This window comes from Macrobrachium rosenbergii, chromosome 14 (genome assembly GCF_040412425.1).
Source record: "Macrobrachium rosenbergii isolate ZJJX-2024 chromosome 14, ASM4041242v1, whole genome shotgun sequence".
Taxonomy (NCBI): domain Eukaryota; kingdom Metazoa; phylum Arthropoda; class Malacostraca; order Decapoda; family Palaemonidae; genus Macrobrachium; species Macrobrachium rosenbergii.
In genome coordinates this window covers 31,578,961-31,604,307 of record NC_089754.1, presented here as the reverse complement: position 1 = coordinate 31,604,307, position 25,347 = coordinate 31,578,961, and the positions used below count along the sequence as shown (strand labels likewise).

The 25,347-nt window shown below is 38.0% G+C and overlaps 1 protein-coding gene across 1 annotated transcript; it reads right to left on the bottom strand.

Annotated features, from left to right (window-relative positions):
* Window positions 1-451: 451 nt before the first annotated feature.
* LOC136845520 (uncharacterized) lies at window positions 452-25,347 on the bottom strand. Its single transcript, XM_067115699.1, has 5 exons — window positions 25,272-25,347; window positions 3,149-3,343; window positions 2,500-2,716; window positions 2,256-2,395; window positions 452-777 (listed from the first exon to the last, which is right to left on the bottom strand). Exons 1-5 carry the CDS (start codon window positions 25,345-25,347, stop codon window positions 452-454), a joined length of 954 nt encoding a protein of 317 aa, XP_066971800.1.

The window sequence follows — 25,347 nt, the reverse complement described above, 5'->3', positions numbered from 1 at the left end:
TCTTTTTGCACGACAGGTTAGAGTTAATTCTGTTTTTGCATGACGGGTGAGAGTTAATTCTCTTTTTGCATGACGGGGGAGAGTTAATTCTCTTTTTAATGACGGGTGAGAGTTAATTCTCTTTTTACATGATAGGCGAGAATTAATTCTCTTTTTGTATGACGGGTGAGAGTTAATTCTCTTTTTATATGATAGGTGAGAGTTAATTCTCTTTTTGTATGACAGTTGAGAGTTAATTCTCTTTTTGCGTGGGAGGTGAGAATTAATTCTCTTTTTGCATGATAGATGAGAGTTGATTCTCTTTTTACATGATAGATGAGAGTTAATTCTCTTTTTGCACGACGGGTAAGAGTTAATTCCTTTTTACATGATAGGTGAGAGTTAATTCTCTTTTTGTATGACAGGTGAGAGTTAATTCTCTGTTTGTATGACAGGTGAGAGTTAATTCTCTCTATGTACGACGGGTGAGAGTTAATTCTCTTTTTGTAAGATAGGTGAGAGTTAATTCTCTTTCTGTATAACGGGTGAGAGTTAATTCTCTTTTTGTATGATAGGTGAGAGTTAATTCTCTTTTTGCATGACGGGTGAGAGTTAATTCTCTTTTTGTGTGACAGGTGAGAGTTAATTCTCTTTTTGTGTGACAGGTGAGAGTTAATTCTCTTTTTGTATGACGGGTGAGAGTTAATTCTCTTTTTGTGTGACAGATGAGAGTTAATTCTCTTTTTGCATGACGGGTGAGAGTTAATTTTCTTTTTGTGTGACAGGTGACAGTTGATTCTGTTTTTGCATGATGGGTGAGAGTTAATTCTCTTTTTGTGTGACAGGTAAGAGTTAATTCTCTTTTTGCATGACGGGTGAGAATTAATTCTCTTTTTGCATGACAGGTGATAGTTAATTCTCTTTTTGAATGACAGGTGAAAATTAACTTTTTTTACATGCCGAGGGAGAGTTAATTCTCTTTTTGCATGACAGGTATTCTCTTTTTGCATGACGGGTGAGAGTTAATTCTCTTTTTGCATGACGGGTGAGAGTTAATTCTCTTTTTGCATGACGGGTGAGTTAATTCTCTTTTTCCGTGACGGGTGAGAGTTAATTGTCTTATTGCGTGACGGGTGAGAATTAATTGCCTTTTTGCGCGACAGGTGAGAGTTAATCGTCTTTTGCGTGACGGGTGAGAGCTAATTGTCTTTTTGCAGGACAGGTGAGAGTTAATTGTCTTTTTGAGTGACAGGTGAGAGCTAATTGTCTTTTTGCGTGACAGGTGTGAGTTAATTGCCTTTTTGCGTGACGGGTGAGAGCTAATTGTCTTTATGCGTGACAGGTGAGAGTTAATTGTTTTTTTGCGCGACGGGTGAGAGTTAATTGTCCTTTTGCGTAACAGGTGAGTGTTAATTGTCTTTTTGCGTGACTGGTGAGAGTTAATTGTCTTTTTGCTTGTCGGGTGAGAGTTAATTGTCTTTTTGCGTGACGGGTAAGAGTTAATTGTCTTGTTGCGTGAAGGGTGAGAGTAATTGTCTTTTTGCGTGACGGGTGAGAGTTAATTGTCTTTTTGCGTGGCGGGTGAGAGTTCATTCTCTTTTTGCGTGACGGGTGAGTTCATGAGTTAATTGTCTTTTGCGTGACGGGTGAGAGTGTGTGACAGGTGAGAGCACTTTTTTTGACGGGAGAGTTAATTCTCTTTTTGCGTGACGGGTGAGAGTTAATTATCTTTTTGCATGACAGGTGAGAGTTAATTGTCTTTTGGCGTGACGGGTGAGAGTTGATTCTCTTTTTGCGTGACAGGTGAGAGTTAATGCTCTTTTTGTATGACGGGTGAAAGTTAATTCTCTTTTTGCCTGACGGGTGGAGTTAATTCTTTTTTTGCGTGACGGATGAGAGTTAATTCTCTGTTTGCGTGACAGCTGAGTTAAGTCTCCTTTTGAGTGAAGGGTGAGACTTAATTCTCATTTTGTATGACGGGTGAGAGTTCATTCTCTTTTTGCGTGACGGGTGACAATTAATTCTCTTTTTGCATGACGGGTGACAGTTAATTCTTTTTTTGTATGACGGGTGGGACTTAATTCTGTTTTTGTATGACAGGTAAAAGTTAATTCTCTTTTTGCGTGACAGGTGAGAGTTAATTCTATTTTTTGTATGACGGGTGAAAGATAATTCTCTTTTTGCGTGACAGGTAAGAGTTAACTCTCTTTTTGTGTGACGGCTGAGAGTTAATTCCCTTTTTGCATGACAGGTGAGAGTTAATTCTCTTTTTGTACGATGGGTGATAGTTAATTCTCTTTTTGTGCGACGGGTGAGAGTTAATTCTCTTTTTGTGTGACAGGTAAGAGTTAATTCTCTTTTTGCATGACGGGTGAGAGTTAATCCTCTTTTTGCATGAAGGATGAGAGTTAATCCTCTTTTTGCATGAAGGATGAGAGTTAATTCTCTTTTTGTATGACAGGTGAAAGTTAACTCTCTTTTTGCATGGTGGGTGAGAGTTAATTATCTTTTTTACTTCACAGGTAGTCTCTTTTTGCATGACGGGTGACAGTTAATTCTCTTTTTGCATGACGGGTGAGAGTTAATTCTCTTTTTGCATGACGGGTGAGAGTTAATTCTCTTTTTGTATGATAGGTGAGAGTTAATTCTCTTTCTGTGTGACAGGTGAGAGTTAATTCTCTTTTTGCATGGTGGGTGATAGTTAATTCTATTTTTGCATGGCGGGTGATAGTTAATTCTGTTTTTGCATGACGGGTGAGAGTTCATTCTCTTTTTGTGTGACAGGTGAGAGTTAATTCTCTTTTTGTATCACAGGTGAGAGTTAATTGTCTTTTTGTGTGACAGGTGAGAGTTAATTCTCTTTTTGCATGATAGGTGAGAGTAATTCTCTTTGTGTGACAGGTGAGAGTTAATCCTCTTTTTGCATGACGGGTGAGAGTTAATTCTCTTTTTATGTGACAGGTGAGAGTTATTTCTCTTTTTGCATGATAGGTGAGAGTTAATTCTCTTTTTGTATGACAGATGAGAGTTAATTCTCTTTTTGTATGACAGGTGAGAGTTAATTCTCTTTTTGCATGACGGGTCAGAATTAATTATCATTTTACATGACGGGTGAGAGTTAATTCTCTTTTTGCATGACGGGTCAGAATTAATTATTTTTTTACATGACGGGTGAGAGTTAATTCTCTTTTTGTATGACAGGTGTGAGTTAATTCTCTTTTTGCATGATAGGTGATGGTTAATTCTCTTTTTGCATGATAGGTGAGAGTTAATTCTCTTTTTACATGACGGTTGAGAGTTAATTCTCTTTTTGCATGATAGGTGAGAGTTAATTCTCTTTTTGCATGATAGGTGAGAGTTAATTCTCTTTTTGCATGACATGTGAGAGTCAATTCTTAATTCTCTTTTTGCATGATAGATGAGAGTCAATTCTCTCTCTAGGAGGAATGATAGTGCAGAGGAGATACTACTTCGATTTCCATTCGTTTAAAGTCCTACTTGAATACGCGTTGGAGTTTTTTTCTGATTATGTTGACTGAAAGAATGCTAGATTTATTATATTCATGTACACAGACATATACATGCACACAGACATATATATATATATATATATATATATATATATATATATATATATATATATATATATATATATGCACATATATATGTATACATTTATATATACACACACACACACACACACACACACACACACATATATATATATATATATATATATATATATATATGTATGTATGTGTGCGTGTGTGTAAGTATGTATTGTAATGATGACTAAATTATCATAATATCTTATTTTTATACCCCAATCTGCCATAAAAAACTCAATTGTAACATTCTGTTCACAACTGTACTTATTTCAACCATGTAAAAAAACAAAAAAAATAATACATCTTGTCTCTAGTTTGGAAATTCAGTCAAGGACAGCACAGTAGAAGATTTTCTCTTAGACCTTCACATTTCCAGACATTTGAAAAATTAGGTTTAATGTTCCTGCATCTTTTAAACTGCTTTATATACGAGTATGCCTGTTTGATTTTACGGTTTTATTTCACTCTGAAAAAGACCGGGGTCTTTTGAACTGCTTTTTTTATGCTTGGTTCATTTGCCAGAATTTTTTCTGCTATAAAAAAGAATCAGAAAAATATAAAGTTGAAGTGAAACGTTATACTCCGGAAACGATGTGCTAATCATCCGTAATGACAGCTCTTATCTAGAATCGATTTTGACGTTCAGTCCATGTCTGGGTCAGGCTAATATTGGAACACTAAGCGGAAACAATTTTCCAACGGGCCTTTGTAAAGTTTCCATTATTTCTCAGAATTTCTAATTTTTTCCTTTATTTTACTTTATTTTTCTAGAGGTTGGATCCAGGACTCTGTGTCAGTGGGTGTTAACGGGCGATATAAAGAAGTTTTTGGTCTAATGTCAGTAATACTTCAACAAGAAGCTTTCATTCAAATACGTTGTGATCGTTCTTTCTTAATGATCATTTTTGCATAACTAACTAGCTCAAAATAATTTAGTTACTGCCACTAACCGTACTTGTCTAGCGCTACATACATTGCAGTTGTGTCCCTTATATATAAACATGATAATTGCCAGTAGGCATAACAGAAAGTAGACCTACATTCCAGAAAAAAAGTTGAAACCATTATCTTTGTATCGTCAGCTTCATTGTGTGTGTGCATGTGTGTGTGTGCGCGCGCGCGCGTGTTGTGTGTATGTGTGTGTGTGTTTGTTTTGCTTTTATTTGTAACCAGACTTTCTACTACTAGGCCCAACTTACAGATTCAAACCTTCTTATATTAATTTATGATCCTGAACACAGAAACTAATGTGTTCAAATGGTAGCCATTATCAGCTACTTCCTTTGAACAATGTTACATTGTTGAAGATCACAGATATCAGAAATTTCAGCACTTAGAATATCTTTACGAAGTCTCACGCAAAGGCGCTCAAGGTATCAAAGGATGCAAGAAACAAAATGATATTGTAATAGTTTCATGAGTCAATGAAAATGTTTAGAAGAGCAACGTGAAATACGGTATATTTGAAGATTTGAAAGTTAGTGACACCAAGAATAGTCTCATAAGGTTACTGGCAAGATGGTTTAAGACATTAGACCTATCTGCGTGAGAGCATCCACAGATGACTTTAAGTAAGAAAATAATTCAAGATAACAGAGAGACTACTTATTAAGATACATTCAGTGCTTGTCATGCAAAGACAACTGATTGACTATTTTCACGGAAGCGGCACAGACAATAATTCAGCGTTTCATACCAAATAGCTGGCTCTTTCAGAGGGGGAGGTACGAGTACTAGCGGTGCCGGATTAGAGAACTGCTGCCGAGCACATTCCGGCGCATTCTATTGGGTCGACTATGTTAATCTGGGCATTTTTTCTTGTCAGTTGTGTTAATCAAGGAATGTTTTAGATCAAGCAGGCCTTATGCCAAACCGAAACATGCCCCAAAGCATCCCGTAAGTGTGATAAGGAGTTACAAAGAAATTAGGGGCCTGGTGTGGACGTCTTGACTCAGAAAAACCGATCAAGGCGATGTTAGATAACTGCTTATGATGAATAACGAGTACTCTGTTTTATCAGTATTTAAGAGTAAGCAAGAGCAAGAGAATTGTTATTTTATAGAATACTATGTTCCTAGTTACTAGAAAAGTTAAATCAATTGCTTTTATAATTACAGGTGTAATTTTTCCCTTCATTTCTAGGTTCGATGCTTACGATTTAAGAAACAATCTTACCAAACGAAATTGGTAATAGAGAAATAAAGCAGAATACAGAATTTATGCCAAAGGCCAAACACTGGGATCTATGAGGTCATTCAGCGGAGAAACGGAAACTGACAGTAAACAATTAAAAAATGCGCCGACGTTTCTTCAGCGCAATCGAGTTTTCTGCACAGCGTATAAACAAGGCCACCGAAAATAGATCTATCTTTCGGTGGTCTCGGTATGAGCCGCGGCCCATGAATCTTTAACCACGACCCGGTGGTGGTCTGTCTTATATCGTTGCCAGGTGCACGATTATGGCTAACTTTAACCTTAAATAAAAATAAAAACTACTGAGTCTAGAAGGCTGCAATTTGGTATGTTTGATGATTGGAAGGTGGATGATCAACATAACAATTTGCAGCCCTCTCACCTCGCTAGTTTTTAAGATCTGAGGGCGGACGGACAGACAAAGCCAGCACAAAAGTTTTCTTTTACAGAAAACTAAAACATTTGAATGGTGTAACAGGAGGTAAACCTCGCAGTTGCACCATGAATCAGTGGTTAGAAGAGGGTGGAAAGTAAGATGGAAGAAAGATAATAAGAACGGAGGTACAGTAAAAGGAATGAAAGGGGTTGCAGTTAGGGGCCGAAGGGACGCTGCAAAGAACTTTAAGCAATGCCTACGGTGCACCGCATGAAGTGCACTGACGGCACTACCCTCTTATGGGGAAAGAAACTGGGAAACCAGTTTCCAGATGGTCAAATAAGGAGGCAATAAAATATCATTTGCCACCATAAACGAGATATATATTTATTAAGGTGAACCATCAAGTCTTAAACTCCAGTCTACCCTTAAAGACATAATTTCTCACCTGGTTAAGATAAATGAATTAATTAACTGATTTCAAGACAACCAATCCACGCCTCAGGCCACGAGTGAAATGTTACGAGGAAACCCCGTAGAGCTAAGCGACTTTGGCTCCTCACTAGGTCTCTGGGTCAGTAAGTCATTTGAAAGGGAAAACTAGTGTAGTGTAGACTAGAGTTCATTGACAATTCTAGGTGACCTGGCAACACTGACTAGAAAAACCAGTATTTGTTAGTTGTCATATGCTTTTGTTATTATTTTATTTATTGTTATTATTTTTTTTGTGGTGTTCAATGTTGTGAATTTAGTTTTTGCTTTTTGATGATTTAAATTACACTAGATCAATACTGGTAGCTTTTCGTAATCCATATATTATTTGTATGTTAATCCTGGTGATTTTTATTATTGATATAGTTAAATGTAGTGACCTTGAATTTGCTGATTACGCTTTTAAACTGCAAAATTTCCAGGGTAAGACATAAACACAAAATAAAATTCCTAGGGTCTATATTCATAAAAATTAATCATTTACTAATCTCTCTCTCTCTCTCTCTCTCTCTCTCTCTCTCTCTCTCTCTCTCTCTCTCAAGGCATACTTTATGACCTGCGAGTGTTTTCAATGGTCCCAGGGATACTCGCAAGAAGCCACGTACCTCAGAGGCAAAAGAATGATTGCAATTCCAAGTAGCGAAAGAAAGGCATATTAAACTTATCCGTATTCAGGAAGGGGCAGGTGTTTTGACCAGGGTTATGCCTTAGTGCCTGACGGTCCGGGGTCGTTTCTAGTTAACCTAGCCTCCCGAAGAGAGAGAGAGAGAGAGAGAGAGAGAGAGAGAGAGAGAGAGAGAGAGAGACTCGGCATCTCTGCAAGCTGCCCCAGCAGTGGCAGTTTACATCAAACATTGACCATGACTGATGATATTTAACATTTTTCGCCCGATTATCCCTCTCAAGTCTAGAAGCCACCCCAGCCCTGAGGGCAATGTTTCCTGGGCTTCTCCTGTGACCATCGCACTTATTGGGTAAGGCCGTCTTGTAACGAGTCGCATGACTGGTTTAAAATCGACGGTGTCGCATGTGCGAATCGCTCCCATTGGCTATCAGCACGTGTCTGGCTCTCCTCGCCGGCCAATGAGACGCGTCGTTGATGGCCAACAGGTGCAGTACCAGCAGCTGCCACTGATTTGCCAACGCGTGATAATTCTCATCTCCTGTTATTTTCCCTCGCTTTCATCAGCATCCCTTTTACTTTTTTTTTAACCAGGAGATTATTATGTATATATATATGACGCGTCTGAAGAATGTGTGACGGACGGACGGGCGGACGTCTTAGGGCTTACCTCCAGTCTCTAGAATTTATTTATTTGAATTCTTTTAAGTCAGAGCGAAAGACTTACAGTGACATTGCCGAGTTCTTTCAGTACCCCGTTCTGCTCGGTGAAAAATCTGGAGCTAGTTCTCGTTTATGGCGGCGCCTTTTGCACCTGGCTTCCTTAATGAGAAGGCAAGAAAGAAGGACATACACGCACGCACACACACACACACAGAGTTTCCGAAGGATAACGAAGAGGAGGAATAATAATAAAAGCAGTCTTTTGTTGCTTTTTTTTTTACCGCCCCGCGACATTCCCTCTCGGCCTAAAATGGAAGAAGAAGAAGAAACCGGTTTTGTTTATTTGAGAGAAGCGCCGGTTTCGTCATGAGATAGAAAACATCGTCCCTTGGGGCTTTTTAAGAACTTATTTTGGAGGCTGGATTAGTTGTTGGGTATCTACCCGTTCCATCTGTTTATTTTGACTTCTGATTTAATGTATGGACTCTCCATCTGCAGGAAATGTGTCTAAAATGTCTAAGATGCGAACGATACCTGTAATGGGGTGCATCTTAGGGGAACATTTGGGTAAACGGAGTTCACATTCCAGTAACCTACTATCTTATGGAAACATTTTCGCTAAACATGGGTAACGTTTCAGTAACCTGCGATCTTGATGGAATTTTTGGTTCAATGTGGTTTCAGTAACCTACGATCTTTTGGGAACATTCGGCTAATCAACAGTTTACGGTTCAGTGACCTTCAATCTTATGAAAATATAACAAGGTTCACGCTCCAGTTTCCTACGATCTTACGGGAACATTTGGCTAAACATGGATCACGTTTCAGTGACCTAAGCTCTTACGGGAACATTTGGTTAAATGTGGTTTCAGTAACCTACGATCTTATGGAAATATCTAGTTAAATGTGGTTTTAATAAACTACGATCTTATGGAAATCTTTGGTTAAATGCGGTTTCAGTAACCTACGATCTTATGGAAATCTTTGGTTAAATGTGGTTTTAGTAACCTACGATCTTATAGAAATCTTTGGTTAAATGTGGTTTCAGTAACCTACGATCTTATGGAAATATCTGGTTAAATATGGTTTTAGTAACCTACGATCTTATGGAAATATCTAGTTAAATGTGGTTTCAGTAACCTACGATCTTATGGAAATATCTGGTTAAATGTGGTTTTAGTAACCTACGATCTTATGGAAATATCTGGTTAAATGTGGTTTTAGTAACCTACGATCTTATGGAAATATCTGGTTAAATGTGGTTTTAGTAACCTACGATCCTATGGAAATCTTTGGTTAAATGTGGTTTTAGTAACCTACGATCTTATGAAAATCTTTGGTTAAATGTGGTTTCAGTAACCTCAGTAACCTACGATCTTATGGAAATCTTTGGTTAAATGTGGTGTCAGTAACCTACGGTCTTTTATGGATACATTTGGCTAAACATGGTTTACGTTTCAGTAACCTACGATCATATGGAAATATTTGGTCAAACAAGATTCACGTTTGAGTGACCTACGATCTTATGAAAATATTTGGCCAAACAAGATTCCCACTTCAGTGACCTACGATCTTAACACACCTGTATAACCCTAATTTGCATGCTAAAACAAATAACCTGTATTTTACAGCCCCGGAATAAAATCTTGCCTTAGACCTCAAAGAAGGTGAATGTATGTGTGTGTGTGTGTGTGTGTGGAAGAGGGGAGGGGAGGGGAAACTTAGCTGCATACGGAAGTTAGTTGCATATGCAATTGAGAGATGGCCCTTTTAGGCTTGTGCAGGTGCAACTGCAGCCTTTGATAATGCTTATGTGGCAGCTGTACGCTAGCTAGTCATGGACGCTGTTACCAAATGCTGTTACTTTCCTGGATCTAGAGATATTTTTCGTTTGTGACGTACGGGTGGATCGTAATTACACTTACACACATTCACACATATATGTACACACACACACATATATATAATAATACTATATACTTATATATATATATATATATATATATATATATATATATATATATATATATATATATATATATATATATATATATATATATATATATATATATATATATATATATATATATATATATATATATATATATATATAGAGAGAGAGAGAGAGAGAGAGAGAGAGAGAGAGAGAGAGCGTGGTCTAGCGGTCAAGACACTCATCAAAAGCGAGAGTGACCCGAAAGCGATTTGGGAGAGAGCCGAACATACCACTAAGCTCAATTGTGCGTCTGCTGTCCTATGCAGTGAAGTATGCACCTGGAAGTTAGTTGAATGTTGTGGGTCATAGACTTGGTGGTTAAATATCCGGTATAATTCGTAGTGTCCCTGTTGGTATTTCAGGCCTATCTGTGACCCACTGCCGATGCTAACAGACCCATAATTGCTACTAACGAAATCTTAAGTAGCAACAGGTATGGAATCCATTCAAGTACAGACCATTTACAATGTTGTTTACAAACATTGGGACCCATCCAAGCACTGACCATTTACAAAGCTATTTGTAAACACTGGAACCATCCAAGCACTGACCATTTACAATTTTTCTGTAAACACAGGGATCCTTCCAAGTGCTGACACTTACAATATTGTTTGAAAACATTGGAACCCATCCAAGTACTGACCATTTACAAAGCCGTTTGTAAACATTTTCATTGATGGTCACCCGTCCAATCACTGACCTAATCAAACATTATTGAACCTCATGAATAAGGCATGAAAGTCGGATCTGTACGGCAGAGATTTCAGAGAATCTGTCTTCATCTCAGCTCAGCCTTAACTATTTCCACCATTTTAGTTTTCTGAAAAGAAAACTATTGCGCTGGCTTTGTCTCCGTCAGCACTTTTTTCTGTCCGCACTTTTTCTTTCCGCCTTCAGATCTTAAAAAAAACTGAGGCTAGAGGGCTGCAAATTGTTATGCTGATCATCCCCTCTCCAATCATCAACTTAGCAAATTGCAGCCCTCTAGCCTCAGTAGTTTTTATTTTATTTAAAGTTAAAGTTAGCCATAGTCGTGCGTCTCGCAACGATATAGGATAGGCCACCACCCAGCCGTGGTTAAAGTTTCATGGGCCGCGGGTCATACAGCATTATACCGAGACCACCGAAAGATAGATCTATTTTCTGTGGCCTTGATTATACGATGTACAGAAAACTTGATTGCGTCAAAGAAAATCGGCATATTTTTTACTTGTTTAATGTTGGTCACCCGTTCAGTCACTGACCTGACCAAACATTGTCTAAACTCATGAATTAGGCATAATAGTCAAATCTATAACAGCAGAGATTTCTTAGAATTTCTCTATTTATCTGTTTGCTGAATCTTACCTATTACCACCATTTTCAATGGTGGTCACCCATCCACTCACTGACCTAACCAAACATTATTCAACCTCATGAATTAAACATTAAAGCAAAATCTACAACAGCAGAGATTTCTTAGAATTTCTGTCTTCAGCTCTGCTAAATCTTACCTATTACTCGAACACGCTTCAGTTATTGTCGTTCCGTTTGCGTGCGGCCCGAGAGCAATTGTCGTTTTCTTTTGCTTCCCTTTTGTCGTTTTTTACTTATTTGTTTTCGATGTTGCACGGAGGTGTCCTCCCCCAGGCGCTGTTCCTCCGACAAACAATTATGGCTAATCTTGAGCTCGTAAGAACGAATCGAGCCAGTTCTATTGACTATGTCGAGTTTCTTGTTCATTCTCTCTCTCTCTCTTTCTCTCTCTCTCTCTCAATCTGGGGTCAGTTTTAATTAAGGGCTGCTTTCATAGCAAGAGCCCGTGCCAGCAGGAGGTTGACCTTGAAGAAGAAGAAGAAGAAGAAGAAGAAGAAGAAGAAGAAGAAGAAGAAGAAGAAGAAGAAGAATTGAGGTAACGTAGACTTGGAATTCACATTTAGCCAAATGTGGAGTGCAAATACCTAAGAATTTTCTTCAACGCCGATTGTTCTGAAAGGGACGAAATAGATCTATTCAACTTGAGAAAATATGGACATTAAAACCGGTTTTGAAATAAATAAATAAATAAATAAATAAATAAATAAATAAATAAATAAATAAATAAGTAAGGTGTTGACGTATCTTTCTCTCCAGGTGATACAACACTCCCTTAGCGATAACTGACTAACAGAACACGAGAAATAATTACCTATATGATAGTAATGATGACGATGAACATATTGAAAATAATTACTTGTAAAAATACTGCACAGTGGATAAAAATAGTCGAGTATATACGCCATATAATCCCCTCGAGAGCTGACGTCTGTTTCTCTCATGTGATTGTCAGTCACAGCAGTCATATATGCCACGTACAGTTACACTTGATTGGCGGGGTGGGTAGAGCTCTCGGCTAGCACGCTGTTGGCCCAGCGTTCGACTCTCCGTGCGGCCAATGAAGAATTAGAGGAATTTATTTCTGGTGATAGGAATTCATTTCTCGTTATAATGTGGTTCAGATTCCGCAATAAGCTGTAGGTCCCGTTGCTAGGTAACCAGTTGGTTCTTTACCACGTAAAATAAATCTAATCCTTCGGGCCAGCCCTAGGAGAGCTGTTAATCAGCTCAGTGGTCTGGTTAAACTAAGATATACTGAACTGAGTTACACTTGAGACAACATAGTAGGTGGGCACATGTCTAGCACTAAATTGTGTACTTTAAACTCGGAAGACGCGAGTTCGAATCCTGCTTGAGAGCTGGAGTTCAGTTCTGTCATTTAATTCGTCCCTGTTTTGACTAACTGACGTAACCCATTCTTTTTAAAGTTTAACCCATTCTTTTTAAAGTTTTTGAGCTTCCCAGCCAAAGTGACTCATTTTTTGGCACTGTAACATATCTGAACATCAGCTGTCTGTGTTGCCCCATTTTCAAACCAAATGTCCTCAAAAGATGAGCTGATTAGAAGCAGTGAATAATACCAACATCTCTGAAGACCGTTTTCTCAAAATGGGGAAGAAATGGCTTACGCCATGTTCGTCGAACTAGGGACGAATTGTCAATTTAGGTATATATGCATGTTCATATATACTGTATAAGCCTGTGATTACACTTCCTGCATTCATTACATATAAATCAGTTATTAAATACAATTAAAATATAGTTCTGAAAGTATTTATACCTTCATTTACCCGCACGTATATACAAGCATACTTTGGCTTAACAGAGCCCCTTCCCCGCCTCCCCCCTCTCTCTCTCTCTCTCTCTCTCTCTCTCTCTCTCTCTCTCTCTCTCTCTCTCTCTTTCTGTGTGTGTGTGTGTGTATTTGCATGCAAAATGAAAGGAAAAAGATAACAAAGGGAAATGCAGTATGGGACATTCAGTATTTGCTCTTCTCTCTCTCTCTCTCTCTCTCTCTCTCTCTCTCTCTCTCTCTCTCCACGGAAACTGTGTTCAAATGTAATATGACACAGAAATGGACACTATGCACTGCTCTCTCTCTCTCTCTCTCTCTCTCTCTCTCTCTCTCTCTCTCTCTCTGAAAATTGTGTTCAAATGTAATATGAAAGGAAAAAGAACAAAGTATGAAAATGCAGAAATGGACACTATGTACTTAATTCTCTCTCTCTCTCTCTCTCTCTCTCTCTCTCTCTCTCTCTCTCTCTCTCTCTCTGCTGGAAACGGAGAAAATTATTTTCATGTAATAAAACAAGAAAAAAGAGCGAAGATCAAAATGCAGTATAGAACGCTAACCAATAGCTCTCTCTCTCTCTCTCTCTCTCTCTCTCGTTGCCCAACAATGAACCTGTAGATGCCCAGAGCTACCAGAAGCGATGATTTTGCTTTGACAAAGCCATTAATCATTCCGGGCCTAGAAAGACAAGTGGACGTGAATGACTAGTCAGAATTCGACAGCCTTCTTGTCAACTGAAAATGTTGTCGTTTCCGTTGGTGGTAATTTCTATACGGGCTGTTTTGTTCCTCTCTCTCTCTCTCTCTCTCTCTCTCTCTCTCTCTCTCTCTCTCTCTCTCTCTCTCTCTCCTCCTCGTCTTAAACTCTTTATATTTCTTCTTCTTCTTCTTTCTTCTTCTCTCTGTCTCATTTTCATGTACTTTTCAGTCTTTCAACTTTTTTCACTCTGAAGCCAACAATGATTAATTGGACATTGACTATGTGGACTGTTGCCATTTATTATTATTATTATTATTATTATTATTATTATTATTATTATTATTATTATTATTATTATTATTATTATTATTATTATTATTATTATAAGCCACGTTGCAATCCTCCTCGGAAAAGCAAAATGCTACAAGCCTAAGGGTTAAAACAGAAAAAGCAAAATCCTACAAGATTAGGGTTAAATCAGGAAAAGCAAAATCCTACAAGCCTAAAGGTTAAAATAGGAAAAGCAAAATCCTACAAGCCTAGGGGTTAAATCAGGAGAAGAAAAATCTTACAAGCCTAAGGGTTAAAACAGGAAAAGCAAAATCCTACAAGCCTAAAGGTTAAAACAGGAAAAGCAAAATCCTACAAGCCTAAGGGTTAAAACAGGAAAAGCAAAATCCTACAAGCCTAAGGGTTAAATCAGGAAAAGCAAAATCCTACAAGCCTAAGGGTTAAATCAGGAAAAGCAAAATCCTACAAGCCTAAGGGTTAAATCAGGAAAAGCAAAAAAACAACAAGCCTAAAGGTTAAAATAGGAAAAGCAAAATCCACACAAACCTACAGCGGTTAAAACAGGAAAAGCAAAACCAAATCCTACAAGCCCAAGGGTTAAATCAGGAAAAGCAAAAATCCTACAAGCCAACAAAAAGGATAAAATAGGAAAAGCAAAATCCTACAAGCCTAGGGGTTAAAAACAGGAAAAGCAAAATCCTACAAGCCTAAATCACATAAATCAGGAAAACCAAAAATCCTAAAAACCTAAAAGTTAAATCAGGAAAAGCAAAATCCTACAAGCCTAAAGGTTAAAACAGGAAAAGCAAAATCAAAATCCTAAAACAACAGGAAAAGCAAAACAAAATAAATTAGGAACAAAAATCTTACAAACCCTAACATTAAAAACAGGAAAAGCAAAATCACATAAAACAAGGAAAAGGGTTAAAACAGGAAAAGCAAAATCTTACAAAAACAACAGGAAAAGCAAAACCAAAATCACATAAAACAACAGGAAAAGCAAAACCACAATAAAACAACAGGAAAAGCAAAATCACATAAAACAACTAAAAGGGTTAAACAGGAAAAGCAAAACCAAAATCACTACAAGCCTAAGGGTTAATCAAACAGGAAAAGCAAAATCCTAAAGCACATAAAACAACAGGAAAAGTTAAAAAACAGGAAAAGCAAAATCACATCAAACAACAAAAAAGCAAAACCACAATCACATAAAAAATCAGGAAAAGCAAAACCAAAATCACATCAAAAACATAAAGCAAAACCGGTTAAAACAACAGGAAAAGCAAAACCTACAATCACATAAAACAACAGGAAAAGTCACATAAAACACAGGAAAAGCAAAATCCTACAAGCAAAACCAAATTAAAACAGGAAAAATCAAATCCTACAAGCCTAAATCACAAAAAACAGGAAAAGCAAAACTCAATCACATACAAGCCTAAAAAGGTTAAAAACAGGAAAAAAACCAAAATCAAAAAACAACAGGAAAAGCAAAACCACAAGCCAACAGGGTTAAATCACATAAAACAGGAAAAGCAAAATCCTAAAAGCCTAAAACAAAAACAGGAAAAGCAAAATCACAATCACATAAAACAAGCCCAAATCACAGGGTTAAACAATCAGGAAAAGCAAAACCACATAAAACAAAAAGCAAAAAGGGTCACATAAACAGGAAAAGCAAAATCCTAAAACAAGCAGGAAAAGGTTAAAACAACAGGAAAAGCAAAATCATAAAACAAGCAGGAAAAGCAAAACCAAATCACATAAAACAACAAATCAGGAAAAAAACAAAATCCTAAAACAACAGGAAGCCTAAATCACATAAAACAGGAAAAGCAAAACCTCCTACAAGCCTAATCACATAAAACAACAGGAAAAGCAAAACCACAATCACATTAAAACAACAGGAAAAGCAAAATCACAATCACATAAAACAAGCCTCACATCAAACAACAGGAAAAGTTAAAACAACAGGAAAAGCAAAACCAAATCCTACAAGCCTAAAAGGGTTAAAAAAACAGGAAAAGCAAAATCCTACAAGCAACAGGGGTTAAATCAGGAAAAGCAAAACCAAATCACATAAAACAAGCCTAAAAGGGTTAAATCAGGAAAAGCAAAACCCTACAAGCCTAAATCAAAATCAGGAAAAGCAAAATCCACAAACAACAAGAAAAGGTTAAAAAATCAGGAAAAAAAGCAAAATCCTCACAAGCAACAGGAAAAGGGTTAAATCACAGGAAAAGCAAAATCCTACAATAAAACAACAGGAAAAGCAAAACCGAAATCACATAAAACAGGAAAAGCAAAATCCTACAAAAACCTAAGGGTTAAAAACAACAGGAAAAGCAAAATCACTACAAGCCTAAAAGCAAAACCGTTAAACAACAGGAAAAAAAAAATCCTACAAGCCTAAATCACATTAAAACAGGAAAAGCAAAATCCTACAAGCCTAAGGGTTAAATCAGGAAAAGCAAAATCCTACAAGCCTAAAGGTTAAAACAGGAAAAGCAACCGTGTACAGAAATTGAAAGTGAGAAGCAATGAATAAACAATAAAAGAAAAATAATAAATATAAAACAATAAGATAAATGACCAAGTAAAATAGATACGACAAATAACAAATAAACTATGAAGTGAGACTCATGTCAGTCTACTGAAAAAAAAAGCGTTTGCTCTAAGTCTGAACTTTTTAAGTTCCAACAATAACCACAGTGTTAACAAAGCCATTCCACAATTTGGTCGCGACAGGAATGAAACTTCTAAAGAACTGTGGGGTAGTGAACCTCATAGAAGGATGTGCAAGAGAGTTAGAATTACCTGCATATCTAGCAATACGTGGTGAACGATATAATCTGGGAAGGTCTGAATGCAAAAAACGGTCGAGCTGATACAGTATCTTAAACAGAATGCACAATATAATCTGAGATCAGAATGCTAATGGTGGTCAGGATGATTCAGTGTCTTTAACAGAATGCACAAAAAGCAAACCGGACGACGGTGCCTAAGATTGATATTAAGATCAGGGATAAGGGATCTGATGTAGAACTAAAGTTTTTGTTCAATAATTAGCACACAGCTGCCAGAGGACCAAATAGGGGGAGCAATATTCACAACAAAGATAGACAGGTCTCTAAGAATCTCGAAGGACTTATTCACTTATTTTTGTGGAAATGACGAAGAGATACATTGTACACATATCAAGAATGAGACCTAGAATTCTAAACGAGTTGCTGGAAGTTAAAGAAACCCTGTCAATGGAAAGATCTTGGCCGGGGTTGTGTGTGTGGGGGTGGGAAGAGGATTCAATATCCTAGACCTACTTACATTCATACTTTGGGTTTCTTTAGGAATTAACTTCAAGCCCTTGTGACTTTCATCATGCACAAATTTCAGCTAAGTTTCTATTCAGAAATTAACCAACCACAGGTCTGTACTCAGAAGAGGGGATCGATGCAAAGGGAGTAGCATTATCTGCATAAGCAATAAGCCTGTTTTCAAATCCAAAACACATATCCTGTGTATAAAATGTAAAGAGTAACGGGCCAGGAACATTACCCTGAGGTACACCTGTGAATAAATTCCTGTAGTCAATGTTCTGACCATTGGAAAATACCCTTTCCAGTCTATTACTTAAGAATTAAATAACAACACTAAAAATTGGTTCCTCCAGTTCCTGTTTGGCTAAGTTTGAAAACAAAGGCCACATGATTTGCATGCCAAAAGCATCACTAAAGCCAAGATCAATCATACGAACTTCCTGACTAGAATCTAGGGATTTCTGCATGTCACTGGCAATTGGAAGACTAGCATAAGCAATAACCTTGCCTTGCAAAAGCCAAACTACCAATTAGGGAGCAGATAATTTCCTTAAACATAAGCATTTACACGTTTTGTCAACAGATATTAAAAGAATTTAGATAATATGACAGGTACAGTAATTGGGCAGTAATCAGTATTGTTAGAGATACCATAATCGACTTTATCTAATGGAGAAGCATCACCAAATCTCAAAAATGTGCAAAAAACTCCTTCTAGCTAATTTGCGATAAATAATAGACAGATTATGAGTCAAGTAGTTAGCAGGTGGTTTCATAATGAACAAAAACATCATTTACATATATACACACACATATATATAATATATATATATATTATATATACATAATATATATATATATATATATATATATATATATATATATATATATATATATATATATATATATATATATATATATAAATGTGTGTATACACACACATATGCACATCATTTGTCCTCAATGATTCAAACATTATACAGCTAATAAATTCTCCACAAATTCTATATAAAAAACCCATAACAAAGACCGAATAAATAACAATTCAGCAAAGATTCCCACGCCTTTAAGGAGCAAATGAGCAAAAAACTGAATAAAAAAAGTAGAAAAACTCGTTGGTTGCAACATCAGGGAATTTTCCTAATTTGTCTGTTGCAGATTGGGAGAGGCATCGCTGGACTGACTGATGTGAATGTGTAATTTCCATGATCCATGAGAAAGGACTCATTAGAGTACTTGTTTTTAGGGAGAGAGAGAGAGAGAGAGAGAGAGAGAGAGAGAGAGAGAGAGAGAGAGAGAGAGAGAGAGAGAGAGATTAAAAGGGAAGAAGAAGAAGAAGAAAAAGAGAGGGAGACGGAAAGACTTAGGAGGGCAAAGAAGAACGATGAGAGAGAGAGAGAGAGAGATTAAAAGGGAAGAAGAAGAAGAAGAAGAAGAAGAAGAGAGGGAGACGGAAAGACTCTGGAGGATAAAGAAGAAAGATGAGGGAGAGAGAGAGAGAGAGAGAGAGAGAGAGAGAGATTAAAAGGGAAGAAGAAGAAGAGAGAGACGGAAAAACTTGGGGGGGCAAAGAAGAAAGATGAGAGAGAGAGAGAGAGAGAGAGAGAGAGAGAGAGAGAGAGAGAGAGAGAGAGAGATAAGAAAAACGTGCAAGAAAGTAGAGAGGAAAAGGAGAGTAAAAAAAAAATAGCCAGAGAAAGAAACAGAGTAAAAATGAATATGATAGCAGAGAAAAATGGTAGAAGTAACATGCAAGAGCGTGCAACAGAGAGAGTGAATATGTCTGCCGACTAATTTCCATTTTCCTACTCAGCATAAGTGAATGCATATTCGGTTATGAAGCATCTTGTACTACTGAAAATCTCTCTTTCATAATGGGTGAGATGGATTCTATGACGACAAATAATCAGCTCAGAGTCGATTTCACCAGGAGGCTATCTCAGTAAGGGATCGTTATGTATTTATATGCCAAGTGTCATCAAGCTCCGTTGAACCATTCTTGAGATATGGTAACTCGCACAATAGAATAGAACAGAATTTAGGCCAAAGGCCAAGCGGCGGAACCTATGGTCATTCAGCGCTGAAACGAAAATAGAGAGCAAAAAGGTTTGAAAGGTGTAACAGGAAGAAAACCTCGCAGTTGCACTTTTAAAAAATTGTTAGGGGAGGGTGGAAAGTAAGATGAAAGAAAGTGAATATGAACGGAGTTATAGTATAAGGAATGAAAGGGGTTGCAGCTATGGGCTGAAGGGAAGCTGCAAAGAACTTAAGTAATGCCTACAGTGCACCGGAGTAGTTCCTCGTTAGGCGAGTCGATAGGGTTGTGGGCTAGCACTCGCTAGGCCCGAGTTCGAGTCTCCGGCCGGCTAATGGAGAATTAGAGGAACTTATTTCTGGTGATAGAAATTCATTTCTCGCTATAATGTGGTTCGGACTCCACAATAAGCTGTAGGTCCCGTTGCTAAGTAACCAATTGGTTCTTAGCCACGTAAAATAAGTCTAATCCTTCGGGCCAGCCCTAGGAGAGCTGTTAATCAGCTCCTCAGTGGTCTGGTAAAACTAAGGTATACTTTAACTTAACCACATGGAGTGCACTGACGGCCCTACCCCCCTACGGGGTGTAAGTCACACACAAGCACAGACAAAAGGATGCAAACATCACTTCGTGCCCTGAAGAACACAAAGTTCTGATGTAACTGAACCCTTCCTGTATTTTCACTCTGTTATATTTCACTTAGAAAGCAGGAATAATAGATAAACAAAAGTTCGGCGTCACTAACCCGGTGTCTCCGACGCCAGAAGATATATAACGTAATTAATCAGTTAACACTTAATCAGCCTGCCAAAGGTCAAAGATGAAGTATCAACCTTGATTGAAGGTGCTGGAGTGTTCAATCATAGTTATAAATGAGAGAGAGAGAGAGAGAGAGAGAGAGAGAGAGAAACTACGGAGTGAGAAAAACAAGAGAGAGGAAGGGATAGAGGGGGTTGGGGATGGAGGCGAAGGAGAAACATAGAGAGAGAGAGAGAGAGAGAGAGAGAGAGAGAGAGAGAGAGAGAGAGAGAGAGAGAAACTACTGAGTGAGAAAAACAAGAGAGAGGAAGGGATAGAGGGGGTGGGGATGGAGGCGAAGGAGAAACATGAGAGAGAGAGAGAGAGAGAGAGAGAGAGAGAGAGAGAGAGAGAGAGAGAGAGAGAGATACTAAAAGCACAGAAAGAGACAGAAAGTGGGAGTGGGAGAAAGGATAAGTTATAATTGAGTGAGCAAGAGAGACTACGGAGTAAGAAAAACACGAAAGAGGAAGAGATAGAGAAGGGGCCGCCAGATGGTGACGAAGAAGAAACATGAGAGAGAGAGAGAGAGAGGGAGAGAGAGAGAATGGACTATCTTAGAATCGATCGACGTATACATGGAATACACTCAATTATCCGCAGGCTTTTTTAATGACAAAATACCTGGAAAACCAGACGGTCCTTTTGCATAAACATTCGTTTTCATACCAGCCCGCGCTTGTACGCGTACACGTACACATGTAATTCTTAGCGCATGTACTGTACGCCGAATCACTAACTGACACGAGGCAATGAAGAATTCCTCCGGTGAATGCCAAGTGCCTTTGCAAGCGAGCTGGAATGAAGACGACCTCTTCGTATCTTTAATCCTATTGTCTGGAACTGTTTTTGGAAAGAGGTGATACCGAATGTGTGTGAATGTAGGAGATGATATTGGCCAAAGAACTCATGAAAAAAGTTCTGATCTTTTTATAGGTGACGCGGCCTCGTTTTGCTGGTTTTTTGGGAAATCGCAATGAATGCTACTACAAACAATGGGACACAGGCTTTTGTTCTTAGATCTGAGGTTTGAAAGTTTGTAGGTATAGAGGCCAGGCATAGAGAATGTAAAGCTGGACTAACAAGCTGGCCTTGATTTGCTTATATTTCTAGACATCTTGAAACTGACATCTTCCTCTTTGATGACAGGTATTATTTATGTTGAAAAACATTCTTCCTGTCAAAGATGTTTAGTTCTCTCGTATGTCAACATTTGACCGACGTTTTGCCATTCATTTTCTTTCATTTATCTCGAAATTCTTCGTCAGATCAGATACAAGTCTTGGATTACCAAATGTCTTGTTAATGGCTGTAAGCCTCCATTCTAAAAGTTGTTTTGATTTTTATATTTGAGTAATCTAGTCCATGTTTCTAAATTTGTCAATGTGGGTTCTGTTTTATCACTAACGCCCCATTTTCTTCAATATCCATTTTTTATGTTAAGAAACACTGCTCTCTTATAGAGGTTCCTATTTTAGTTTTCCTTCCTACAAGGGCAGTTAGTCAAGATGCTGATTTATCCAGTTAATACTGAGGCTTTAATTCTTCACTAGATCTAGTCTTTGCTGTGAGATGGTACAAGATTTTCCCTTTTCCCAGGTACTATTTTGGCTAGTGATTCGTTGACCTGACAGGGTCTCTCCACCTTTCAAGAAGACATTTGATACTCATTAAGCCGCTTCATCACAATTTGCCTCTAAAATTTAGAAGTTTTTCTGCGGACGAGTTTTCTGAGACTACTGGAACCTTCTTTCTTTCAAGACACAAGTCTGTCGTTTTATCTTTATATACCTCCTACGTTTCTCCGTCACTTTCCTTTTCCGCTCTTTCATTTCCTTTATTGATAAATTAACTAATTTGTCCTTCACTCTAGGGTTTTAAAACACAAGTATCGATTGTTCCTTGATATACCTTTATTATATAGGATGTGCATTATGCTGGTAAGCTTATAAATATTGGATGGATTAAAAATGACAAAAACATTTAGGAAATTGAACGCTATTGAGAAAACTCAGTTAAAATCCCTTTTAACCTTACACAAAAGTTAACCCTGAAAATACACACACACACATACTACAAACACACAAGCAACCCTGCACACACATACATACACTAAACCAAAAACAAAACCATAAAGTTCGCGACGATGTCTGCATGAAATAAATAAGCAAAAAAAAAAAAAAAAAATGTGGTCCTCCTTTTGTGATGCAAATTCCAAGAGCCTATATGACTACCCTGCGGCACCCCTGTTATATCTACACCTTGTAAGGAGATCATGTTAATTCGATTACTACAAGATCAGCTCCTCTCTTGTGTCGGGCCGATGATGGGTCCCTTAATGCAATCTCTCATGGTGAATCTTAAATGAGGCGGGACGGGAACACAGTGCTGAGAAGGTCAAGTTTACCTCTGAGGAAGTTTGGAGATCATTTATATTCTTTTAACGGAAGAACTGAATAGAATAGAATATAGAATTTTGGCCAAAGGCCAAGCACTGGGACCTATGTGGTCATTCAGCGATGAAAGGGAAACTGAGAGTGAAAAGGTTTGAAAGGTGTAACAGGAGGGAAACCTCTCGGTTGCACTATGAAACAATTGTTAGGAGAGGGTGGAAAGTAAGATGGAAGAAGGAGAATATGAAAGGAGGTGGAGTAAAGGATTGAAAGGGGTTGCATCTAGGGGCCGAAGGGACGCTGCAAAGAAACTTATGCAATACCTACAGTGCACCGCGTGAGGTGCACTGACGGCACTACCCGTCCAGGGCGAAATGGTACAACTCATCGCCGCCATCTCAGCACCACACACTCATCGCCGGCCAACTCATTGCCTCGACTAACTTACGCTAAAAATCAAAATAAAAAAAATAAAAAATAAAAAAAGAGCAAAAAAAAAATAAATAACCTTGAATATGTATCTTTCTGTTTATTAGATAAAAAAGCATAAAGTACTGGGATGACACCCCCACTTTTTGAGCCAGTACAATATACAACTGAGAAAATAACTTGGGAGCTATCGTCTACATATCAAACCTCTGATGAAACCAAATGTTGACCCCAACTTCTCCTTCCAAATAGCAAGATTCTGTCTCCTTCGGTACCACTGTCATTTAATAAAAAAATCTTTCTGGCTTGGTTCTGTTTCGTAGGTCACATATTCATCAGGGATTGCTAACTGATGAAGGTCAATTGGGTCTGGTGGAGGACGCTCATTTCATTCCGTTTCCGTCGAGTAGTTTTCTGTCGAGCAGACGAACAAGGAAGCGACCCTTGTACCGCTTGGGAAACATTAGCCAAAACTTCATTCATTACCTCACTTGGGTTTTCCATTGCCTCTTCAGCTCGAGTTGTCATTTTTGTAATCGTCTTTGCCACTTCTACTCTTATTGGTAAAGAGTCATGGGTGTGAGTATTTATGAATTTCACTGCGTTTCCAAATCTTGTGTGGATTCTTGCTTTAAGTACATATGCTGAGTTGTTCGCATCACAAATCATCAAATCACTGTCTGTTTTACTAAATTGATCAAAAATGAACAAATATCCACTATGTGAAAACTTCTCTTTGCCTCGCTGACTTAAAACTTCCTCCACTGTAAAGGGCTTTTTGGAATAATTTTAAACTGAAGTTGCCAGCATCGAAAGGTTATTAATGATTCAAGTTATCGTTTAAGTTGACGAATAGTTGAGTTGGTAACTGGGTCATTTGTGGGTAATTGGGTAATTTGGTTGTTTTTGTTGTTGTTATTTAATGTGTTTTAAATAAAGGTGTCTCTCAGTGAATTTCGATTTTTAGCGTAAGTTCGTTGAGGCGATGAGTTGGAATGGAATGGAATGGAATGGAACAGAGTTTAGGCCAAAGGCCGAGCCCTGGGACCCATCAGGTCATTCAGCGCTGGAAAGTAAATTGAGAGTAGGCAAGTTTGAAAGGTGTAACAAGGGGAAAGCCTCGCAGTTGCACTAAGAAATAGTTGTTAGGAGAGGGTTAATAGCAAGATGAAGGAAAGATAATATGAATGGAGCCACAGTAAATGGAATGAAAAGGGTTGCAGCTAGGGGCCTAAGGGACGCTGCAAAGAACCTTTAGTAATGCCTACAGTGCAACCCGTGAGGTGTACTGACGGCACTACCCCCATACGGGGCGGCGGTGAGTTGAGCCGGCCATGAGTTGGGACGGCAATGAGTCGTACTAAACTCGCCAAGAATGCAGTGCGGTATTCTGTAACTCTTGTTTTTCAGGTATTGTGGTGATTTTAAACGTGTTCGCCAGTGTTTCTTTTCTGTAGGTTTTTTCTTAACTGAATCTATTTAACATTTATTGGCCCCTTTCTCTCTGAATATTGTTCTTAACTTCACTTTTCATTTGTTTATGAAAGTTTGAAGGGCTGAAGGCTACCTGTATTTTTCGTTTCTTGTGTATTTTATGACAGGTTGCACGAGCTTCCACTTTTTTATACTAAAAAAAACTTTCGGAATTTTCATTCAAGGTTTTCAACCTCCAGATTTCATATACAGTTCTTAGTATTATTGTTGCTGAAGTCGTAAAGCTAACAGTAGCCATGCCTGCACGGTAATCCAACATTTACTGTATCCATTATATCTGTTTTAATTAATATTTCCAACAATACACTGCAAATAGGACATATAAAAAATCTTAAAAACTGTCAGCTAAAATAAATTACAAAATATCATACTTAGGCTGCGTCCACATGATCGAACTTTTGTTCGATGTGACCCCGGAAACGGAGAAACGGTGGCAATGTTCTGTACTGTGTAGGTTTTTTCGTATGATTATCGAAGTCACTAGGCTTTGCTTGTTACTAGTTAAGATAGGATAGGGGGGTGGGTTTAGAGAAGTCGTTGTCTGACTTACAAAGTTACGTTGTTCATCAATGTCAATGAACTATCATTTCTGTTATTCCCTACATTTAAACAGTCCAAGGTTTACTGGTCTCATGAGTTAACTTTGAGCTTGATAGAGTTATATCATCAACACCCATGCCTTTGGGATGATGTGAGAGGCGATGTATATAATGGTCCATTTTCTCGTACATCAATCACTCTTGCTGCCGTCAGCACCAGGCTCACACTGCTCAACTGTCATCGTTTGGACGCCAGCATAAAAACCTTTACCCAT